This window comes from Apteryx mantelli, chromosome 2, assembly GCF_036417845.1.
Source record: "Apteryx mantelli isolate bAptMan1 chromosome 2, bAptMan1.hap1, whole genome shotgun sequence".
Lineage (NCBI taxonomy): Eukaryota > Metazoa > Chordata > Aves > Apterygiformes > Apterygidae > Apteryx > Apteryx mantelli.
In genome coordinates this window covers 113,230,871-113,256,326 of record NC_089979.1, presented here as the reverse complement: position 1 = coordinate 113,256,326, position 25,456 = coordinate 113,230,871, and the positions used below count along the sequence as shown (strand labels likewise).

The window sequence follows — 25,456 nt, the reverse complement described above, 5'->3', positions numbered from 1 at the left end:
AGGGAAAGTATTCAGCTCGCTCAGAGATGCTCCAGAAAGTGATGGCAAAGCCAGGAGCTGAAACTGGCACTTGCATGTCCCAACCCAGGACTTCTTGTGAGGTTTTAAAACTACCTCCTATTCCTTAGTTCTGTCAGTTTTCTGACAAAATGGCCCCTTCTCTAGTGAGGGTAGGAAGCAAATATCAGAGACCCAAATGGTTTTTACATACACATGGTCAACCACTGACTGCTTGAATTCCTGCAGTGTGAAAATCATCCTTGATTTCTTATTAACACGTATTCCCTCTTGAGCTCTCAGTTACCTACCAGGCATCCATTTACCAGCCACACTACTGGGATTTCTACCCTTTTAAATTCTGGCCTATGCTTGTTTTTAGCCCGAGGATCTAGCAAACACCACCAGCCTGCAAGAAGTTCAGTACAGTAGCAAAGTAGCTCAGAGCACAAGTGGGATCTCCAGCACAGAGACGGGATCTCTCTGCATGGGGACATCACCTTGCAAACACACACACATACAAGAGGGCTACAAGCTGAACTCAGCGTAAACCATTTATAAAGATGGCTGACTCAGTCAAACAAAACCACCCCAGTAGATTAATTTGCCATGAAAAAATTGTTCAGCATAATATGAAACTCAAAAGCTATTTAATTGCTTTGCATTTAATAACATGCAGCTGGCTGTAAGGTCTCCTGTGATAAAGAGACAGCTTCCACGAAATTCTCAAAGATACTAAAATCTTTTCCTTGCCAATATTTTTATTTTTATGGAAAAATCCATAGCATTTCACTTCTTTTCTTACATATTCCTTAAGACAACTGATTTTTAATGAGGTACAGATAAGTTTGCCTAAGCAAGACCTTCAGGATTTGACACAGTATCAAGAAACATTCATTATCTGGTAACATGTTGTGCAGAACCTCTCTGTCTAGTGTATTAATACAAGCTCTAGGGAATTTCACAAAGAAGAAATAGGACTGAAATGAGAAACACAAGACAGATTTATCCCAGGTAAGATGACTAATGAGTTTTCTGAGGTTTAATGCTGGAAGAAACGTTTAGACTTAGAATCACAGACAACATGTTATCATGAAAATTGTATTGATGTGCTTCAAGTCACTTATGGACAAGCAGGCTTCAGACTAGTTGCCTGTTTGAACTACAAGTAAAAATGCTAAAAATATTCTCAGTGTATTCAGTAATGATTCTGAACACTGAATGCACCACCTGAGGTGGTGCTGAACACTGAAGCATCACCTGAGACATTATACAAAAGCCACATTAAAAAGTATTTTCAATGTCATTCTATGACACTAACCCCAGCACTGCAGCTATTTCATATCCTTACACCAGGCTAACCAAAGACTGTAACAGAAACTATGAAACTGCCAGAGTGTGGTCACTTCACAAAAGATCCTCTAGTCTTTAAAAGTCTGTTAATACGTGGAAGATATTTCTTGAAAAGTCACAGCTCTAGGTGGATAAAGCTACAGTAATACTGGAGATGGGTATACAGCCATTATGTACCATCACCTGCTTGCTGTGCACTGGGTCATAGTACTGATTATTGCCATTTCTTAACTGCAATAAATGAAAAATTATTTGATTATACATCTTAAAATTAAAAATGACTTAAATACCCTGTTTTTCTTTTCTTTAAAGCCAATTGCTTCAAAGCAGTATTTCTTCTTCTCTATGCTTTCCTTGCAAAAGATTGCTTCACTGAGAAAAGACTTACACAACTAAAATGGACCCACTCACTCACCAGCTCTTTCAGATTAAAATTTTCTGAGTTAGAGGATGGCAACACATACAAGGAGCAAATAGCTTTGCACAAAGTAAAAGCAGTACCCTTTTTTGTAGGACATTTAAAAATGAAGCAAAAGCCACAACTTACCAAAGCTTCTGTCACATTCTCATTTGATTTCACTGTAAACAGAGAGGTATCCTAGATATAAAAATGAAAAACAATGAGGCAAAAGTATTTGAGACGGGATTTTCTCAGGAGGCTACCAAAGACAATTTTTCATGAGTTACTTAGGTAAAGCTATCAATAACTTCTCACAGACTAAACTAGCTCTAAGCTACTTTCACATCTTCTTCATTCTGGGCTTTTCTTCGGATATTAGCTGTACTGCCAAGTTATTGCGGATACAAAATTTTACCTGCATTAAGTAGGTACAAAAGTGGACAAAGGGTTTTCCAACATCTTAATCATTCAGAAACAGTTAATTGGAAAACATTGATGGGTAAAATCCTATCCCTACTGAAATCAGTGGGTATCAACTTTTGATTTCCCTGGGGCAAACATTTTGCCCTAATGACTAGGGGTGGGAGCCTTGCACCTTGCCCCTTCCTTCTGGATCCTTTACTAATTTAAAAGGGCTGAAGCAACATGAATTAGCACTGAAGGACTCATTTCCAGCCTTATATTAGCTCATTTTTTTTGCGTGCTTTTAAAAGAGTGGTGTACAGGGTATGCTGCAGAAGAGCCAGTCTGAAAAGCTGCTGGAACTTAATGAAGACCCAGACAATACACAGCCCTGGACTTTGAAAGCACAAATGTGCTATCTTTGTTCATAGCACCTCTGCAGCACCTAACACGGAGTATCATCAGCAGCATAGCAGTAAACAAATAATTTAGGTTTAACTTTCAGATTAAAATACATTTTAAATGAAAATAAAGGTGCAGAAAGAAATAAAACTCATTTTATGTATACACACATACAGTTACTGAAGTGTGTAAGATGGAGGAAGCCATCATTTACAGTATTTGGGAACTGTGAGAAAAAGCCACAAAGGAATGTAATAAAAAAGCCAAAACAGCAAAAATTTAGTCCCACTAAGGCAGTGAGAGTTTTGCTATTAAATTCAGCAAGGCCAAGAGTACCAAGAGTATTAGCATCATTCTAGCATGTTTAGTAATAATTTCAGAGAGCAGGCAGGGTTTGGAATTGTCTTGGTATAACATTACTGTGAAGCTAGTCAGCAGAACAGATTTCCTAAAATTGCACAGCCAGTCCTAATCTGTTCCTAACAGCACAGAAAAAGCTCTCAAAACATGTTTATTTCTTACCTGTGCAAATCCATTAAATGCTGTGCTGGATGCCTAAGTAGAAGTAAAGATCAGAACAAATTATCATTTGTTTACTAAACCAGAACATGAGTCAAAATGCTTTTATTTGCAAAATAAAAATAGGCCAAACATTTTCAAAATAAACAAAAATAAAAAAGGGCAAGGCAGCAAGAAATTTGATGACAGAGCTATTTGATAACAGGTTTCATAGGCTTAAAGAAAACACCAAAACAAAAACAAAAAGCAGGCTGACTTTAGAATTTCATAAAGAAAGGATTGTAGGCGCATTTAAAATTATACATATAAAATAAAGTTGTGAGACACTATGTGCCTTCACAGTTCAAAGCTTCATTCACCTTTTTAAATGTGTCTTTGTCAGCCTGCTTCATTGCATGGCTGAAGCGCACCACATTTTGAACAGTTGCATGACAATTTTTCAAAAAAGAGTAGCAAGGCTTTAGAAGGGGTAGTGGGAAACATAAACGGATTGTTTTTAAACAACAAGGTTACACATGGCTTAAGGAATTCTTTGTCTAGACTAGGCTACACACTGGGGTAGGTACCTCTTCTTTATCAGCCTCTATTTCCTGGTACAATAATCCATATCTCCGGTTAGCAATTTCATCTTCAGATAAATCTGAGTTGTTGGTCTCATTGTCCTTAGGACTAGTCGAACTCTCGGTGCTAGCATTTCTGGAATTTCCCATTTGAAACAGAACCAAGGGTCTAGCTATCTCCTTGCTCAGTCCAGGATTGCTAATGCTTGCCTGTTCCCCAGGCGAGCCTTGTTTTACTGTTGTCTCCTGACTTTTATTGCTTGGGCTTACACCTACTTCTCCCCAGCTGTTATCAGTCCCTCCCAGGTCCTGCGTGGACCATTTATCACTAATGCCTAACCAAACATTTTCCATGTTACCTTCCTCTGAGTCTTGCTGCCTGGGGAAAAAAGGCCAATTATCCAATCCATTAGCTTGGCTATCTGACAGATTAGAAAACCCCCAGGAATCATTAGTAACCATTGGATCCCAGTTTGCCAGCCAAGGGTCTGTTTCCAAGGCTTCAGGAACACCACTGTTACTAGGATGCTCTTCAAAAACTGCTGCTTCTGCTGCCCTACCTACCATTTGGTCTTCTGTATGATCTAGGCAAGAATCACTGCAGTGTGTACAGGCAGTGTCAGCTGTCTTGGGCAGCAATGCACATTCTTTTTCAGCAGTAGCTTGACACTCATCAGCAGCACTATCGTTTTGGAGGAGGCTGATGCTATTGTCTTCAGTTCCTTTATCGGACTCTTCTGCACTGAATAATTCAGCATCACACAGAATGTTTCCAATATCTGTAGGGTCCTTTTCTGTGTGGTCAGTTACCTCTAGGTCAACACATCCCATCACGTTTATACACTCCATGGAGGTACTGCCTCCAATAGCATTGCCAGTTTGGTCTAAGCCATCTTCAAATGCCCTTTCATGGTCCTGATCCCAGATACCCAAGACTTTCTCAGGTTCAGTGCCAGTGCCTTCTATAGTTTTACAGTTGTTCACTACTATTTTGCCCCCATCTTCCAACCTTGTGCTCAGCAATGGTGTTTTTCCATCTGTCTCCTCAATAACATTTATGTCTTTGAATTCTTTGAATTCTTTTTCCCCAGCATTTTCTAGGTTGTCCCAGCTAGTTGTCCCACTAGTTGTCCCAGCTTCCCCATTATTATTTTCTGACACATATATAGTTTCTGCCTCTCTACTTACTAAAATTTCACCATTTGGCTTTGCTAAAACCTTATGAAGTTCTGCCTCTCTGTTCTCTTTTGTTTCACAGCCTCCCTCTTCCAGCTCCTCTGTACTTTCTCTCTCCTTGTAGTTAACAGCTTTGGTCTCTACCTTTTCACTTGGCTCGACACCTGTCCACATAGACTCTTCTTCCTCCTGTTCTTCCTCTGCCTTTTGCAATTCACATGGGAGGGATTCATCCAGCAAGCTATCAGTTCCCAGGATGGGTGTCTCAAAACTGGTTATGGTCTCTAAAGGCTGATCAGTTACCACATCTTCCCACGGGACATTTTTAACATCCAAATGGGCCTCCAGTGAAGTCCTCTGGTTTCTGTTTACAGAAGTTGACCCTGGAGCAGCATCCTCCTGCTCACCTATAGTAGGCCAAACACTAACAGGTAGAGTACCAGTGGATTCGCTTGAGATTTGCTCTGCCCCAGGAAAAAGCCAAGAACCTCCTGCAGTAATTTCCTGGCTGACACTGGGTGTGCTAACATCTAGGCCACAGCTGAGTGAACTTAGATCAGTTTGGGATCTGTTAATATCTTCTGATGACCCACTGTTTGGGGTTTCCTCCATGACCAGGTTACACAGGGAAAGACTTTTTGCAGAATCAAGCTTTGAGCAGACAGAAAAGCAAAGAAAAAACACAAGATGAAAAAGATAAAGGTGGACTTGATGAGAAAACACAAAATTTATATTTTACTACAGCAATTTTAATTTTTAAGAATGAAAGTGAATAAATTTAGCAGTTTAAGGAAAAGCTATGTGATTTGCAATGTTAGGAGACAGTAGATTGCAATCTAAAAGAGCAACACCGATGGACAAGGCAAAGAACTATATATCACACCACATTGACTCAAGCATGTATCTAAAATGGTTGCAATTTTGAGGGAAAGTTTGCTTACCGGCTGCACTAATTCACTGCTTGTCTGTATGGAAGAAAACCATTCATATAAAACAAACAAAATAAGAACATGGTGCTTTTTTGTTATGGCAACTGTTCATTAATTATCAGTTCTCCGCCCAGCAGTGATTACCGAACTGGTGTGGGGAAGGACTGCAGGTCCTTTCCTGACCCCCACCAAAGACTCATCACAGGCCCATGAATTTATGCAACACTTCCAGCCACTGGATTACATCAGAAAACAAGTTCTACATGTACACTGAATAATTATCACACCCTGCTTTCCTCTGAAAGCCCCTGACACTTTTATCACAGGTACCCTATTACATCTCAGTAGAAAAGAGGGATCACTCTGAGACAGTGAACAAGAAAGGAAGCAACCCAAGTGGTAGCAGGCCTTACTTCTATTTACACTAAGGCATAGATACTTCACTCAGGCCTGATTCTCCATCACCTTGCACCATGCAGAGGCATTTACAGCCAGGTAGAGTAAGGCACCAGCTCACAAAGCCAACTATCTACACCACTGCTCTGAACAGATGCAAATGCTGCAAGACAGATCAACAACTAGTCTAGACCCAATTTATTAGTAGGATAAACTCAGTAAAGGTTCGGAAACCCTAATTTCAAACATTTAGCTGTGAAGCTCATTATTTGCTTGATTTTTTTTTTTTTAAACAAGAGCAAAGAGAATAACAGTTGTATTACAAAAGTATGTATTAACAAGCTATAAATAAAACTGTGTGACAAGAAGACACTGATAAAGATATCTTATATTAGTTCAGAACTATGAATTCAAAACATTTCTGGGTTATTTTAGTTGGTCTTTATACTGACAGCCTTGAAATTTTGGCTAGTCTGAGTATACGACTATTTTTCAGGATTTATTTAACCTTTCCCAAGAGAAAGAGATGGGCATTTAAGATGCATCACATTTGTTGTGTATTCACAAAATGCTATGACAAATCTGAATACACAAGAAGCATCCACAGATTTCTGTGCTGGCTGAATCTGCAAAAGGTCAAAAATTGAGCATTCCAGGCTACAGAGCAAGTCAACCCAGCTATCACTGTGACACAAATTCAAAATAAAGCTCACGAAATGAACTGTTTTCTTCTTGCAGATCATTATATTTGATTCGGCACCAGGAGGTAGAAGGAAGGATTCATGGGGTTTCCTATAGCAGCAGCTGTTTTTGTGAATAACTCCAGATCACTGTATGCCCATTATTAAAAGAACAAGTTAAATTCTCTCTTCACTCCCGAATTCTGTGAAAATGGTGTCCATTGGGTTAAAACCCTGAGGAACTACATCTTCAAACAATTAAAACAGGTGACTAGCACCCAGGACTACCCTCCAATAGCTATAATAGAGATGTGAGAATAAAAGCAGCAAATACTTAGCTATAATAATTGTGAATCTTATTAGCCTAGAAGGCTGGCATCATTTATGTTTTGTAGGCCAAACAGAGATATTTTTCTGTTGTTTTTAAAGGAACCCAGGTGGTTTCATCTACTTTAAAGTATTTGTCATGGTCTGTAAATTCTTTATCTTGGCTTCTGGGGAAAGGATTATAAATCTGAGTTTAGGGTGTTACAAAATCAGAGGCACAGAAATATCCCAAATTACAAGGATAAGCTTACCGTCCACAGATCCCATGGCAATGTCTGAAAAATAAGGGGGGAAAAAGGTACTTAGAAAAATACTGTTTGCATATCACATGTTCAGTGTGCTACATAACTGTGTTGCATTAACTAACAGAGACAGAAGTTTATTTATATGCATACTTATATACTTTTTTCTATATATGTGTGAGTGTATATGTGTCTGTACATACCTGTATAATATACTTTTTGGTTAAACAGAATGGGCAGTATGTGATGGATCGTGATATCTCCTACTTCAGAGTAGTTGCTCTTTTCCAGTGAACTCATACCACTAAGTACTTGACTAGAGACCAGATTCTGAACTAGTGACTCTGAATAACCTTCAATGGGTACAGGAGTCTCTGCAAGGTGTGACTGCCTACATAAGCCAAAGGTCAGGCTTTTCAGTCAGTTAAAAAAATGATCCAACTATCCACAGAGAACAACAAAGGGGTTTTCGCACAACTTGGACACCAGAAAAGAAAATGGTATGCTTTTGGGGAAACAAAACAAGAGAGCTGACCAATGTTTTCAATTTCTTGCCCAGTCTGTTAATTAGAAATGTTGGTGGCCTCTCAGCAGAAGAGCTGAATGGACAAATGAAAGAAAAACAGAAGACTTCAGTCCTAAGTTAATAGTCCTCCACAAGAGAAGGAGCTCTCCTGGTTAGTCTCAAAAGCTCTCTGGGATGCTTTATAACATATCTACTTTGTTCACACCTAGGTCAAAGTCAATGCAAAATAAAAAGACAAGACATTATAAAGAGAAACTTCCTGAAATATTTGCAAATATTAAATGTGACATCTAACATTTGCCTAAGAGAAGAGATCACTGCATTTAGCTTCTTTTATTGCCTGCTTCTTATTTCACAAAGGACAGAATGGCTTCCCAAATCATTTCCACTTTCATGAATAAAAGGCAAAAATAATAATTCACTACTCAGATTTACAGTAAATTAACACCAACACTCAATTCTCAATCAGTTTAATTTTCTTTAATTCCAGGTATATGATTTTTTCTGTAGATGTAATTCAGCTCAAGTGTACCTGCTTACTCCACCATAACTGTGTTAGCTGAACATACAAGCTCTAAGGAAAAATTATAGGTTTCTTCTTATAGCCCTTACTGATGCAAACCCTAATAGTCCTACTGACTTCAGTGGAAGGAACAATGCCTTTGAGCACCAGGGGGAAGGAACACAACGAGGGAAAGGCAAGACACGTTACAGCACCCAGGAAAATGTTGATGTGCATAGATGGGAAGCTATCCAGACACGTCTTGAAAGACCACTCCTGAAACAGTCATAGAAACAGAAAAGCAAGTGAGGAGAGGCAGGAGAAGACGGCAGACTGGGGCTCACTTGCTCTGATCTGATCACACTGGCAGAGGAATGCAGGGAGGCAATTAAACGATCAGTAGGGAAGTCATGTCTGGCCTCCCAGGAGAGTCGTGGCAAAGATGCCTACCCCTATCTTCAGTTCACTACTTCAGCACGGCTTGCTGAGTGAAAAACATCCATGACCAAGGCAAAAAACAATACACATTCAGAAAACGCATTTAAGGCTCTGTTCTTAATCTCCTTGCAAAGCAGCATAAGACTTTCCGAATATGGAGATCACAGATTTCATCCTGTCTGTGCTCCCATAGCAATGACCCTTTCACATCCAGTGAGACAGAAAGCCTCACTGCAAGGCTATCTTCCCTTCTTCGGAAAACATGGTGCTCTGACTCATCCATGCACGAGAATCATCTTTTATATATATACATACATATACACACACACACACATATATATATAAAATGATGTATGTTTATATATATCTATACATACATATGGAGGAAAGAAGAGAGAAGAGGGATGAAAGGCATTCAGTGAATGCATCGTATGAACCTAAATGAAAACCTATGTATAATGTATTTTTCTACATTGAATTATATTCTGTGTTTCATTGTACAGTTGAATCAAAAACAATTCTTTTTCACTAAAGGAGTAAAGCATCCCACAATCTGTACATTAGGATGTCAGGACACATATGCTGCTTCATAAAAGTTAAAAGCCTTTGGTTTGACTATCCCATTGCTCTAATCAGGGTTATTACAAGACAAGCTGAATGGGTAGCATTAGCAAAGTCACAGCTAGAATTTCCTGTCAATGCTGAATGCCAAGGGATTATTTTTTTATTTTCTTTCTTGTTTACAGGGAGCAAGAAAAAGAACAAGTAAGATGCAGAAAGCCTCTACTATAATTAAACACTCCTTTGATCAAACCACAATGAGAAATTGCAGTTAATGTTTGGAGTGGTGACACTGCATAACCCATTAGAGGTCACTACAGATCTCGTTACATAACTAGGCCTATACACCAAAGACGAAATTAATTAATTGAGAAAGATCAGCAGAGAACCAGGACTGTCTCAGCCTTAAAGCTTCCTGTCTGCTCACTCTTTTCCCAGTGCTGCATTCCTGAACAGATGATTAGACCTTTCATATCTCTCAGTATAAATCAGGTTAGTGATAGCCAGAAGGATAACAGGCTTTGCTCGCAGGATGCCAATATTGTTTCCTTGCCGGTGTACAGTCAAGAGCTCCAGCTCTGCTGGCCAGGGGAACTCCCCTACCGCACTGTCAACCCTATGGGTAGTGAGGGTGAATTCTGCATTTTAAAACAGCAGGTTCCCTGAGGCAAGCCACAGAAAATCAGCAACTCTCTTATCAGCCTCTTTTTTTTTTTTTTAAAACATATTGCTGAGAGAAACTACCACAGCAAACAGTACCATAGAATGCAGAATTTCTTTAATACAACATCCTGCAAGGAAACATGCTGTTCCATGCTCTCATTTTCCTTGAGGTCAGGTCTGAAATAGAATTATGAGAGCAAAAACGCTCAGATCACATCCCCTGCTTGGTACAGAAATTCCATCACGGCAAAGCAATTTTATACTGACTCCATAAGACCTAGGTCTCCTGAGGCCTCTTTCCAGACATCAGGAGTCAAAGCCAGGTCAGAAAAATTGTCAGAAAACAGGCTTTGGAGGATTATAATGTTGGCACCAAGAGTTACTCTAAAGATGGAAAATAATGACATGCCAAAGTCAAGGCCAAGGTACTAGCAACCACTCTCATTGACAAACATCTCATTTTACCACCTGACAATTTCCTCCTCTTCCAGTCCATCATCAAAGAGTGCAGGGGTATTGAAGGGGAAAGATATATGGCTGACAAGAACTGCTCAGGAAGATCAAGCTACGCGAGGCAAATCTTTGCTACCAAACACAGTAAGTTGCATTCATATGCTTTGCCTACCTCAAGGTAAAGAAATACCTGAGACACGGGCGAATGAGTTACTGCTGTTGACACAACTTCTGGCTTGAAAGGGTCGAAGTCCAAATCTAGCAAAGATTCCTCTTTCTTAGCTTCAGGAACTTCATTCTGGTAGAAGAGAAACATAAGTCTTGAAAATTCACCTCTTAAAAACTACCCTGGGCAACAAAATATTAAGAGGCAAAAGAAAACTAAAAATTACATCACATATTTTTCAGGCTGCAGCACAAGCCAGGAGGGGAGGAAGCTCTGAAGACTGTCCTGAGCTTCAGTATAACCTTTAATTTTTCTTTTTATGAGCTTCCTCTCTATGATGCTTTCAATTTCTGCATAGCGCACCTTTGTCTTTTCAGGCTAAACAAATTGTAGCCCTCTTTCAAGAGTGCTGAGTGTTCACTGTCTGACTTTAAAGGCCCTTTTAAAGTACTTGGAGCTGGACACCAAAATTAAAAGCTACAGAAAAAGTACCCAACACACATACATTCTAATAAATGAATCTCCCCTTAACACAAAGGTTTGTAAAAAGTCCATAAATCCAGTTGAATTAAATTTCAATTCTGAATGTGAATAACATTCACATTTAATGTTGTCCTTAGCTCTAACCCTTAGGAAACATCTTATGTAACTAACTAAATCTTGCTACCTTTATCCGCTCTTACAAAACTGGATTACACATTACAGCCTTTTTTTTTTAATTTGCAATTAATGAATTGCCAGCGTCACTGGGGTCACTATAAATAGCTGTATTAGTTCTACGGGCTGCGGATCATTCCCTCTGTAAATTAACATGAACAAATAATTAGCATGCCTCAACACAAAAGGCTATTTTTGACTAGTGTTAAACAACTGCAGCTGAGATTTAATTATCATTAATAATAAATATTCTAGGCAAGCATCTTTGTTTTGGTAACAAGGCTAGCACTGCTAGTTGTTCAATGTTATTAAAGAGTGAGAGAAACTCTTGTCTTTTGAAGTATAGAATATGTAGATAATAAAATATTAATTAGCATGCTATTTTGAAAGGAGTTCAGACTGGAAACAGTACTATGGGGAGTGATTTGTACACATATATCCATCTATAATCTTCCGTAAGAATGGTAACACAGGGTCAGACCAAAAGTCCACACAGCCCAACCTCCTGTCCCTGACTGTGGCCAAAGTGGCTGCCAGGAGAAGTCTATAAGAACAGGGTAAGCATAAAAATAGCAAAACTAGGAGCTGATACAATAACAATAATAGAAAGACTTTGGTTTTTTTAAGACATTTAAGACCATAAACTTTCTGAATTGGTGTTACTACTAATATTTGGAATAAAGAAAAGTTTGTGGTGCTTCACGTAACATGGAGTTTGGCTGGGGAACTCCTTGCCATCGGGTACCATGAACACAAAAATTTTACATGTGCTGAAAGACAGAAAAGACAAATTCATGGAGAAGAAGTCTATTGAGAAATACTAAATGCATAGAAACCATGTTCAGGAAGCCCCTGGGCTGCAAATGGCTGGAGGTTTGAGACTATATGAGGAGGGGGTACAAGGAACATCTGCTGTGCTTGCCTTGTTGTATATTCTTCCCTTGGCTTCCACTTTTGGCCTCCGATGACAATCGGATAGATGAATAATTAGTCTGACCCAGTAAAGCCAGTCTTATAATCTCATGTTTTAAAAAGTCAGAAACCAAAACAGCCTCCCCACTAGTACACCAAGATTACTTTCATTGAGAGTTCTGCCATGCCATTCATCTGATGTATTTAGATTTTATCACATATACCCTTGAGGCACTAGTACTCATATGGACATACAGCTTGATGAAATAACATGGCATTAACCAGTACATAATCAGAAATGGATGGAGATGGAAAAGATAATTATCTTTCACTGAGATTTTAGAATGAAGCTGTTATTTATGAGGGCTGGAAAAAATTAATAGGAGTCTCACTTAGGCCCTGCAAGATGACAGCTAAGGTACCTGTTTTGATAGGCTGATTACTGACTGCAGACATTATTACATTATCTGTTACCCACAGACTAAAATGAACAGACTTCTTATAACTCCAGGAACAAAACCCCAAGAAAAGATACAGTGTAACTGAGATACCAAGTTAGACGAAGATTTAGGAAAACCAGGAACCTCAAGAAATCCTTTAATAAGGACCAGGCTGTTACAGGAATGCCTCCTGACCAGCCTATGTTAATTCCAGCACAGCATGAAGAAACACTATGTTTGAAAGGGGCGACTGTAACAGAAGGAAGGCTGTATCTCTCAAAGCACTCTTATGCTCAAGGGATAGAGAAGGCACAAGAAACATGTACACTCCCCGTGAGGACGGGCATACCTGCCAGCCTCTCTCTGCGAACAGTCAGTACAAGATTTAAAATAGCTCTGGGAAACGCAGGTTGTGCCTCGACCCTCCAGCTCCTTCAGCCCTACCGCTGAGCACTGACTGCGGCAGCTCTGCTGAGTTGCTCCAAAGGCAGCATGAAGTTGGTCCCTTCAGAGCTGCCTGATGCATTGTCTTAGATGTTAGATACTTGAAGAGGCATATTATACAGACTTCTGATGTCCAAGCTAGTAACTGGACACTAGTAATTGGACTACTAGCAATATTTTACTTAAGCAGCTGTCCAAAACCAAGAAGCACCATCAGCCACGAAAATGATAAGCGGATTTTAGTAGCCAAAGCTGTGTGAATATCCACACTTTGTCAAGTCGTCTCAGCACCCCAGCATAATAATGACATGGGAGGAGTGTGATGAGGAAGGACAGGAAAACATGTAATAAAACAGGAACACTCATTTTTAAATGACCCCTCTCTTCTGGCCACACAGATATCACATCTTCTCAGGTCTTTTACTTAGCAGGAATAAAATCCACTCTTGAAAATAAATAAAACAATGGTGAGAGTTGCTTTGTTTAATCCAGGCCTGAAATACTCAACAGCATCAAGTAGGACTAGCAGACTGTCTGTCTTTCTGCATCTCATACAGCACCAAATCCATTAGTGCTGCTGGGTGAAGGCAGGGCGGGGGGGGGGGGGAAGAGAGAGAGAGAGAGCGCATGAGAGAGAGAGATGAACAGCAGCAGGTACAGGCTGTTTGCTTCCTGTGTTCAAGAGGAGAAAAGTATTTGGCTTGTTCATAATCCCGTCTGAAGCCTGGGATTAAAGCAGCGCAGCACTACTCATCAGCCTGCTGGTTTCATGCCTCCGAGAGTGAGGATAGTGCCAGGGACACCAGCACAGTCCTTTGGGAAGACCTGCACCATTAGAGTGCTCTGCAGGCTTGAGAGCTTCCTCCCTGCCACCCAGCCAAAGCTTGCTGAGTACAGGAGATGCTGTATGCACCAAGAGAGAAATACATCCGTGTTTCCTACGGTTTTCATGCAGTACATTTTCAATAACTGGTTGTCTTACAGAAGGATATAAAGCCCGCTATATTACACTACTTGTGTATGCTTGTACATACTCAAAGGTCTTGGACACAGTTACATTACAGTAATGGGGATGGGCTTTGTGGAAGGAGAAAGGCAGATCATTCATGAGAAGGTGCCTAGGGAATAATTTAGGCCATTCAGGTTATTCCTTGACTAGGGAGGAGGGAGAGATGTAAATCACTCACTGAAGGGAGATAAATTTTTTCCTTGAGAGACAAGGGAAAGATTTCAATTCTCAAGAGCATGCCCACCTTTATTATGCCATTATGTTTTTATACCCACCTATTGTAGAAAGGCTGTAGAGATTCTCAAAATGCAACTTACACTCATTTTGAGCCCCATTCCAGTGTCAGCTCTTAATAGAAAAGCAAATTGGTGCCATTTCTGCTTGCCTAGCTAGCTTGATAGGTCAAGATTAGCTGAATATAGCATTTAATGCAGAGGACCACATCTAGCATAGGTTGCGCTGGCCCTTACCACTGATCTCAGGGGTCACACTGTCAGAGGAATAACTCCTACAAAGTCAGGGTACAACGATGCAGCAGACCTGAAATCCCCCTTCTGCAAGGGCCCGACAGTCAGTGTGTATAGGCCTCCCAGCATGGGAGCTGCCCAGCAGGGTTTCATTCATTAATTGCACAGGGACTTAACTAGAAGTAACTCTTTCCTCTTTCAAATAGATCCAAAAGGGAAACATGGTAATGCCCTTTTCTACCCTCCACAAGGAAACAAAACACCACATGTTCTAGTTTTCTAAGATAATTTGGGGGTTCTTGCTGTGACTACATCCTCTTGTGTTGTCAAATGAATTCGTACAAAAACAATAATTCACATGAAAACAAAAATTCATAAACATCCTGCATTAGCTTCTGATCTGCATATTTCTCCACAGTCTACAACATACAGGCTTGGATTTCAGAGTGGTAATTACCATAATAGAAAACAGTCCATTATTGAACAACCAGTAGTTACCAGGGCTGTGCATGAAAGCTGAATAACTGAACGCAAATGCTACAGGCTTATTTTACATAGCTCTGGGTTTTTTGTTTGTTATACACAATATTCTTAATTTCATAATTTAATTATAAGAAGAGATAAAAGTCATTCTGGACATGGCTCTGCTGTGTAAATAACGTTCATATGAGTCAAAACCAAATGAACAACCAATCTAGCTAGAGTTGCCTTTTACAGCTGCAAATACATATTTAACTTCCAAACCACACATTTACAAAGAAAGCTAAAATAAAAGTTGATTAAAACAACCAAGTTCCAGTTTTTAAAATCACCCAATGGAAACAAATATTATTACGTATGACTTTGATGGAAAGAAACAGGAACGACCAAGCACTGCCATGATGTATTTCTTGAGATGTTTGGGATTAGGAAAAAAGCATCTTACATGAACTCTCAGCTTATAATGAAATCTGGATTCAGGCAAATCTCAAACATGGTCGCATTTCACAGTGTTGTTAGTCAGGCCTATCATCAGGAAATCTCTCATTTTTTTTCAATATGTTAGCAGTGCTAGCCCTTTTGAGTGATTATGCATGACCTAGTCAAAGACAAAATATTATGCGTGACTTTCAAGATGATCTAAAAGGTCAGTTCTGCCACAGCCTTCTCTCAGCACCCTCCTCCTCCCTCCCCACTGAGATCAGCCATAGGGCCACGATCTTGGAGTGCCTGGGGGGCTTGCAAGATCAGACCCATACGCTGCCCTTCCCGAAGCTTACCTGTGATGGGGTCGTCACATTGATTTCTGGAACAAAGTTGTCATCAAAGAAATTGATGATGTTCTCCTGTTGCAGCTCCTTTGTGGGTGTGAGTTTAGGCAGTGGTGGGACAGGAGGACCTTTCCTCAGCTAGGCAGACAGCAAAAATGGCACAGACTTAGCTCAGGGACAAGAGAAAGGGCTTGAAGCTAGGCCTAAACAGTTTGAGTTAGGTTCTGATCTCTGCTGCTTCACCTCAAATGTGCGAAAATGCCACGGATTCAAAGAACCTGTTCAGTTGTTCATTGTCATCTGTCTTGAAGGAAGGAAATATCGCATGAAAAACAAAACAAAAAATCAAAAACATTACATTTCAAATGCATTCCAGCTCAAGTTTAGAGAGTTCATATGAAAGTATTTCTTGGCTGAAGTTTTTTTGCTCTGCAGGAAACATGGTGCAAGACACTTCCTCTCCTACACAGCACTGTAGCTGGAAGGGCAGTGTTGCATAGAACCAGGCTTTTTCTGTTCTTTAGCTTCTTAAATTCATTTCAGTTCAGTTTTTAGATTTTGTTCGATTCATGTTCTTCCCCATCCAGCTCTAACTTTCTCTTAAAGCCTGCTTAATGCTAAGAAACCATTGTCTCTGGGAAATGTAGCACCTTAAAGGTACTTGGTTACTAATTCTCCTTGTTCTCCAGAGATTCACATAACTATGACAAGCTGTTTGGTCGGAATAATACCAAACAATGGAGGTCTTCAAAATATGAGAAAATAAAAAAAACAAAACAAAAAAATAACATGCCCGCAAAAATCCTTAGGTAGTATAATGACGTAACAACATTGGCACCAGTAAGACTAAACTGAGTTCTATCAAATGAAGATTCAGGCACTGGGGTGTTACAGTTTGGGAGACCAGAGAAAGCAGGCGTGCTCACATTTAATTAAATGCAAAATTAAATTTCTTTTCCCCCACGTACAAGCAGCAGTCAGCACAGAAGCTATCCCCCACCCTGGAAACATCAATAATTGGAGTTCCACTATCTCAGGACATGATCACCATCTTGATTTCCATCATGCTTCTTGGTAATAAATAAATAAATAAATCTTATTTATATAAAGGTATTTACATATCATGTTTTGGGGTTAAATTATCATCTCCTACAATCACAATACAAATCTTGTCTTTGATATTTTCTCAAAGCATCACATACAATTCTTGCACTATAGATGCTGTTTTTTGTGAAACTGATTCTTATTTCACTGATATCAGTGAGAACAGAAATGACTCCACCAGGGCTGAACTTCACTCTGGTGTTAAGAGCAACCAATAAACCTTTAATTAGCAGTAATTATCACAGCAGCATTTGAGCTAACTCTATTATTTACCACTCTAGAGAGAAATACAGGTTGACCCTTCCAGTGATACTCCTTGGCTAATACTAACATTTTTCATGGTAAGTGTGCATTTGAACACAAATGGTAAAGAACAATGTAAAATGCAATGAAATTCACACAAAGGTTTTAAAAATAGGATTTCCAAATTATCACTGATGGGATAAGGGTCCTTAGAGACCACAAGTGGTGCTTGTCACCACAAGTCCCCCCAGTTCACCAGGCACCTTTGTCTTTCCTTGTTCCCCCTTATAAAAATCACTTTCCACCTATGCTTGTGACACAAGGATGAACAACCAAAGAGAGCAACAGAGCCAGGGGCCTTGCTATCATTTCTCAGGCAGAGACCAGACGAAAAATCTCATATACAACATCCCAGCCACCTTTTTCTGCACAACAGGCCATTTTCTCCTGTTGGCTTTCCACCTACCTGTGTGGGTGATTTAGGCCGGGCTGGTGCCGGAGATGCTGGTGCCAGCATATGATTGGGACTAGCTGTAGGGCTAGGCAGGGGAGACACCTCCTCTGGTGGTGAAGGTGTTTTTGCAATACGGAGGGGACCTGAATCACTGGATAGAAGCAAAGTAACAGTCAGGACATGCATATCATGCTGATGTATTACCCCGACCTTCATTTCTGGTCCTCCTGCCTCCAACAGGGACAATTTGATGCAATAGTTGAACTGCATCCCTCATATAATGCCAGTGGCCACAAAGGCAATATACACTGGGAATGAATTCAACCATTACGTGATGAATAAAACTAAAAGTGAATTGTAATTGAATTTAATTACAGTTATCTACAGCGTCAAAGGAAGCCTTAATTCCTGAATGATCTTGATTTTTGGAACATCTGCTCTTTCTGTTTACCTGCTCATTGTAACTTGAGGGAAACACAGTACCTGCATTGTTTCAGTTTCTGTATTTGAAACAATATATCAGGTATAAATTTGTCACTATCATGAAATGTGAGCTGGAATTATTGTCTTCATTTTACACAGCTCTCAGTATAAAAGGCTCTGAAGATAAACGATCCCAGAAGAAGGCATAACAATGAATAATGGAAATCATTTTAAAAGTTCAGCAACAACAGAAAGGTTTCAATAAAATAAAATACAACCAAGATTATGATAAGAATATCATTATTTAAAGGGACAACTCACCACAGCTGTAAATGAGCAATAGTCAAGTGATTTCAACAGAGCTCTGCCATAAGATCTGGTGAAGTCCTGAGTAAGGATCTGCCCTTCCTGGTGCAAACACTGTGGCAGATTCAGCTACCTAGAAACTCTGAAAGCTTACAAATTGGGGAGGCTATAAACTACCACATTCAAGGACCACAGTACTCAGTAAGAGAAGAGCGAGTCCTACCTATCTTCAGGGAGAACACAAGCATTACATGATTGAGGAGACCACACCAAAATCATGTTCCTAATGCTAATGCAAGGCAAATTCATTCTTTGAAAAGACTTAGCTCACACTCACCACCTCTTTCTGTGGAAATATTAAAAAGAAAAAATGAGCAATGATTAAGAAATTCCTTCCTAGGTATTATAATTGCCTTCAGGATAGAGTATTCAATAGCATACAAGTTTTTAAGATATTTCTTTTCATATAGTCCTTTAAAGAAAAGTTTAGATACTGTAAAAAGCTGTTTTATCTTACAAAGTACCCATTCCTGAGTAGTGTTTTAGAACACCATAACTAATAATGGAGCTCAAAATCTATCCAGTTTCACATAAGGCTCTGTGAACAGTATGGCACAAAAATATTGTAGTGTTTGTAGCACTTATCCTTACACAGGTCTCCAGCAAAAAAAAAGAAAAGCTTGGTATGCAGCAAGTCTTTCACAAGAGAATAAAATGGTAATTACAAAAATATCACATTTTTTAAAACATCTTTAAAATAAGTTAAGACCATATTATATCATGCTGTATTAACCTATGTCTGCTCATTTGCAGCTAAAGTCATATTTTCTCTCTTGTTTCTGGCAAGAGTAATTCAGGGGGGAGGGAGTGTGTGTACATGCTGAACACTGTGTAAGAGACATAGGTGGCCAAAAAGCCTGTTTATTATAAAACCTGCTTCAAGTTTTCCAACAAACTATAATATTTCATCCGGCAAAAACATTCTACAAATGCTCTAGGGGAAATGTAGTCTCACTCAGAAGTTCTTCCTACAGGGGTTGAGAGTGGTGATACATGAGCTAACAAGTCCCCTGAGGCAGTGTACAAGTATATATGGGCATGGATTAACACAGAACTAATCCAAAACAAAAATTTTGGATAAGTTCTTTATAAAATAGTTCTAAATTTTATATTATGTTGGAAATTTCAATATTTTATTTTTGCCCTTTCAGAGTGAGATGGAAACAAAAGGAGAAATGTCAGCCATATGTTTGAGGCAGATGCTATTTTTTAGGGTCAGTCTTAATGGCTGCTAATCTGACTCTGGTTTGAGGGCAATTAGCAAAGGCCAGAATATTGTGCTGATTACTTCTGGACCAGCTGGGATTGGATGGAAATTCAGGATTTAGATATTCACACTAAATGTCATTGTGTTTTGATAAGTGCCACCCTTTCATACTTTGAACTTTTTTTGCCTACTGCTATTACAGAAGCAAAGAGATCAAATTCCAGTAGAAAGGCTATGCTGCTTGCAAGTGAAAATCAGAAACACTGCACTGGCATACACTGACCTTAAGGAAAGCACATTTCATTTTAAGTCTTTTTCTTTTTAAAGACAAAATAAGATTCCTCTTGAAAGTAATTTAAAATACAGCATTTAGTGACATTCTTTTCACTTCAGCTTTTCCGCTTTTATGATCCACTCAGATCACTTTTCCTGACTTTTCCCCACAAGCACAAGAGAGAAAAGCTGAGTTAAAGTTAGGATTCTCACCTAATCATATGCCTTTAGGAGCTAAGAACACATCTATTACTTCAACGCTTTAAAAAAAAGTCATAAGAGTTAGCAACTTTGCTGTAGACTAAGCATCTAAGAATAAATGGGCTAGATACTTAGCTGCTGCAAACTGATGTAATATTCTGCAGTGAATTAGGCTAAATGGCAATAGCTGCAAATCTGGCCTTGATTCCTTTTGGAAAGGACAAAAAAGTGGGTAATTAAGGAAGTTTTATACCTTTACTCATCTCCTTCACCCAAGGTATCCCTCTAACTTCCTGAACAAACAGACCCAGCAACCATATTGTACAGCAACCATTACACATGCTGCAGCTGATTACCACCTATGCTGAATTGCAAGGCAATTTATTAAACAATTCAACAAATTCACCTGGGTGCCCCTTGGATGGTGAAGGCCTTGTCTGCGTGCTGATCTCCCAGCTTCATCATCACTTCATATAGTTTGTGACATAGCTGAGAAGACAAAACACTTGCTTAAATTTAGATGATGTATTACAGCTGTGATTAAAAACATAGGTGGTAAGTCTGGTCTAGTAACTGCTCTGATTTCTTTAAAATGGTATAGATCCTTCCAAAAATATAACTCAGCGCTATGTTTATTAAGAGCCAAACTATCAAAAACCTATCAAAATCCATAGAAACTTTCTCAAAGATGGCAGCAGTTCTTCAAAAACAAGCTGGATTTCAGAGAACAAGTTTGTAAGTGGGACTCACAGCTGTCTGCTCTCTGATGAAGTGGGTTACCTGAGGTCTGAAGCAATGTGAGTAGGAGAGAAGATTCCTATTCTTTCCTCACAAATCTGATCCTGACTTACATGGGACTTCAGTCAAGTGAGTTCTCCATTTTAGTTCCTATAAGTTTACTAGGTTACTATGGATAATACACTTTCACCTAGTGAGGCATTTAATACATTCATAGGATCCTTACAGAAATTGTTGCATTTGCCCAATAATCACAGGTATAATGCTGCACTGCTGACCATGTATGTAAAGGCCTTGAAGGGGATCTTGACACATTTATCCAGGACTGGTTAAAGCAATGAGATGCTTAGTAATTGGACATAGAAATAATATTGAAGACAACAGTGTCATGAGATGGAGAAAGTATCAAAATAGAAAGTGAATTTACTGCTACAATTGATAATGCACTTTAATCCAAGAGTGTATGGGCTGCTGTTTCCTTAAGGAGAATACAAAAAAGAGGAGTTAGAAACCAATGGGAAGGTTATGCTACAAATCTGGAGCTAGGACAAGTGTTTAGATGTGGTTCTCCCAGATTTTTACTGCTTTGTTTCAAGACAATCATTTGCTGTTATGTACATCACATAATATAGTATACACAAGTGATTCATTTTTACTCACCAAAGCTATTTCCTTATGAAACTTGGCTTCAAGGCTGGATACATTTTTGAAGGTATTCACATAGAAGCCAACTCGTCTACAAAGGATGCCACAGAGAAAGGAAAAGAGAATAAAAGATGGGGGTGAGAGGGCCACAAGGGAAGAGTAATTCATTTTTTCAGACTACAAGCAGCATTCTTTACTATTAATCTCAGCAAAGCAAACAATTGGATTGAATGTCAAAATTGTAATAACCAAAGATAGGACTCTGAAACCATTTGCTTTCTAAACTCTTGCTCAAATTAAACTCTATCTTTCACTGAGACTAGTTAGTGGGCAACAGACATATTTAAACAAAAGGGTATTTACTCCAAATCATTCATATGCAGTCTTACTTTTAGTAAGCTCATAAAACAAATATGTTGAAGTGCTAAGCAGCAGTAGTCAGGAACACATCAAGAAAACCTTCTCTTGATCTCACAGTTAACAAGAATCAATTTAGAGAGATAGAGAAGACAAAGGATATATCAGTGACTCACAATACACTGATTCCAGCATGTCATTTGTTAAAGAACATAGCACACTAATGAGATGCTTGTTTTCTATCATTTTTGTTCTCCTGCTCATTTTATCTCCCTTTTCTGTAAAAACACAATCCATGATAACACATCCCAAATGAAGGACCTATGTCATCAAGTGCTCCTACATCATAGACATATTTAGTGTAAAACTCCAATGTATATTCTGAAGTAGTTAAAAAGGAATATTATTTTTCCTTTCTTATACTACTTTGGTAGTATTTTATAGGAGCTGGGAAAGAATTGCCATAAAATCTTTATATATTCTTTGCTTTGGTACTTCTTACAGACAAATGACCTACAAATTGAGACATTCCAAATTTTCTAGAACATCCTGTGGCTGCTCTCTATGGTTACTTTTGACAGTGCAAATATCTGATCCATTATACTAACAAGTGGCCTTTTTTTCCTTGAAAGGATGAGGCATCCCCACCAGGTTTCTGAGAAAGGTGATAGAAGCAGAGCATTTTAGTCATGCCCTGCCATTCTGTGCTCTGCCACAGTTCTTTATCCATAAAAAAAAAAAACCTTCTTGCACCTTAGAATGATGACATGATAAAGAATCTTAAGTGCCAAGATATACTGATAGAAATAAGTATAAATATAGTGAGAAATAAATATAATTTTGGATCAGGTTCAGGCATTTTCTCTTTTATTCTATCAAAAAGATGATGGATGGGATCTGCAAGGAGCTATTAAACCATTTTCAGCCAGCTCATTAAAGTCTGCCAGTTCCCATTCCTTAGTCTCCTTCTAGCCCTTCCAGACAATATCTGCCTAGCCTTACCGTGACCACAGAGATGGCAATTCTTCTTGTAAATCACTGTTAAACTCTTCAAACACTTTCTGTGCTTTTTGAAACTCTTCTTCTGCCTAAAACAAAAGGAAACAGATTGGCTTCTGTAATCACTGTAAGACACAGCAAAACCTGGCAGACCTGTTCTCTTTATTATTATTATTATTATTAACAAAAGATACAACTCACACCCATAACAAAGACCAACACAGGACTTGCTGTTCCCTAAGGCCCAGAAGTGAGAAAGTCAGGCCTCAAACAGGACTCTCTCCTGCAAGAGGCTGAGTGTTCTCTTTCTGATCCACCACAATACTTAATATCCATTTATGCTTAGAGATATTTCTACTTCTGAAAGAGGAAAGAAGAAAACTTTGTGCCAGGCCTCTGCATAGAAATGAATTCCACCCAAGCTCCAAAAATCTTCTGCCAGCATACTTCCGAGTGTGCTACCTTGGTAATTCTGCCTTCGTCTTTTCTTTTTGAGCTCTGCAGGGCTTCTAGATGATGCCTCGCACTGTCGTAGTCCACTAGCTTTCTGCTTCGCTTCGCAATGCGAGTCTGTACAGAGGTAGAAAAAAGCAAAGACAGCACAATTGGCATTTTTCTTAAAAGTTATTTTATCTATGTTTTCATTTAGCTTTTTGACATGTTTTTATTCTCTCTCACCTGCAATTCACATCTGACATTATCATATCATATAGGAACATCGGCATGGTAAAAGAGACAAACTAATCACCTTATTTTAAATAAGGAACCCGTTTACAGATGATTTGGAAGGGCTTTCTGTGAGTGTAGGGCTTACAGACTGCAGAAGTCAGAGAGCAATGTTATGCAAGACTTCCCTCATTCTCCAGTATAAATGGACTTGTTAAACTCACAGTAACATGGTCTTTTTCCCTTATATATGGCAGCAAAATTAACGAATAATTAGCATATATTTTTTTCTGGAGTAGGAAGAACGCTCAAAATGCACTTCTCAGTGTAGCTGCTTTGACACATAACTGAGACAAATTGAGTTCTAACATGTCATAGGAATTCTAACTTACCTGCTCTACTTCTCTTACAACTAATCAAAATTATAAAAAGTCCTTTGAAATGCCCTAACTTTACAAAGCTGGATATTATGAATATCCATTCATATATGAATATGAATTCATCTTTATGATGCTGTGGATCACATGCTGAGAGGGCACAAGCACAATTTCACTTAGGAGCAAGTATGAATGTCAGTAATGTTAGGATTTATAAATAATAAAGTAATAAAATTAAAACGATAGATAGGGATAACTGTGTGATACCTACTCAATTATAAATCACTGCATCACAAGGAATTTCCATTTGCGCCCAGGCAGCCACACCCAAGTATAAAAGTATCTTCCTCTCACCAGTAATGATTCTTTACCCCCAAACATTTCATCTTAACAACCATCTCTCTTGACTGTACACCAGCCAGGCATCTGGGAGAAGCTAGAATTTGCATAACAATCTCTCCTGATATGTACTGCAAAAACTTTTCAGAACTGATTAAATTACAGGGACCATGTTTCAGATAACACAAAGACATTTAAACACCCACGGGTGCATCTAGCCAATAACAGAAGACTTCCTCTTAATGTTGCAATTTGTCTGGCATTTTGATGGCTGAGGAGCTTAATTCAGCCCTGCTGAAGTCAGTGAGAACTATGTCTCATACCAAATAGGAGCAGGAAAAAACATTATAAAATTCTGATATACAAAGGTTAATTTACTTCCAACCATTACTGCATGGAGATCATTTTTGTTCACTTGGAAAAAATCAGTACAGCCTGATTCCAGGGCATTGCTTACAGAACAAGATGTTTTACATTGCAGAGAAGAATTGACTCCCTCTGTGCTCCCCCTTTTTTTTAATCTCACTTTATTTTTTTATGACTCAACAGTAACTAGTAATATTTACAAATTCTCCATTACAGGAAAGCATTACTGTACTTTGATATCAGGAAATTGTCCTAGATATGTATCCAAGGTCAACAACGACCCATCCACCAGTTTTTGATGGAAGTCTTCCCAAAGTTCATCACATTTCTGTAAAAAGCAGATGGAAAGAGAGAAATACACTTAGTAGTTTAATTCTACTCCAGACTAAGAGGAAATACAAATGTAAATGGCAAAGCTTAATCTTTCTAAAGTTTTGTTATGTTCTTTATGGCATTGCCTCAGAATGCAGTTATAAAGTAAATAAAAAAAACAAACAAACTTGACATTGCAACTTTTAATTCACAATAAAAGAAGATTTGTTTAATAAATGGTTTGTTTTTTCATTCTTTCAAATATTAGCTTCTATTTGAAAATTTGAATATCATGGATTAAACATCTTCCTCAGAATTTCAGATTCTAGAAGGTCACAAATGTGGAAACTGAAGCTGCTCCAATTCTTACACATAAGGATGTTGCTTGATGACAAGCTTCCTTACAGAGGAAGAAAAGTACAACTAAAAATAAAAACAGCAAATAAAATAAAGTGAGCTTCCCATCAATTACAAGGATTTATAAGCTTAGCTTTATTTGTTCATTTTTAAAATAA

At 38.7% G+C, this 25,456-nt stretch overlaps 1 protein-coding gene across 1 annotated transcript in view; it reads right to left on the bottom strand.

The window, feature by feature from the left end:
• AMPH (amphiphysin) overlaps positions 1 to 25,456 on the bottom strand; it is a 48,665-nt gene that overhangs the window by 15,291 nt on the left and 7,918 nt on the right. Inside the window, exons 4-15 of the mRNA XM_067292178.1 lie at positions 24,862 to 24,957; positions 23,344 to 23,451; positions 22,885 to 22,970; positions 21,541 to 21,616; positions 20,549 to 20,631; positions 17,685 to 17,823; positions 15,881 to 16,009; positions 10,717 to 10,824; positions 7,393 to 7,416; positions 5,751 to 5,774; positions 3,077 to 3,109; positions 1,898 to 1,948 (exon numbers count right to left, since the gene is read on the bottom strand). Of these exons, the coding sequence (XP_067148279.1) occupies positions 1,898 to 1,948; positions 3,077 to 3,109; positions 5,751 to 5,774; positions 7,393 to 7,416; positions 10,717 to 10,824; positions 15,881 to 16,009; positions 17,685 to 17,823; positions 20,549 to 20,631; positions 21,541 to 21,616; positions 22,885 to 22,970; positions 23,344 to 23,451; positions 24,862 to 24,957 (957 nt within the window). The remainder of the gene's footprint in view (positions 1 to 1,897; positions 1,949 to 3,076; positions 3,110 to 5,750; positions 5,775 to 7,392; positions 7,417 to 10,716; positions 10,825 to 15,880; positions 16,010 to 17,684; positions 17,824 to 20,548; positions 20,632 to 21,540; positions 21,617 to 22,884; positions 22,971 to 23,343; positions 23,452 to 24,861; positions 24,958 to 25,456) is intronic.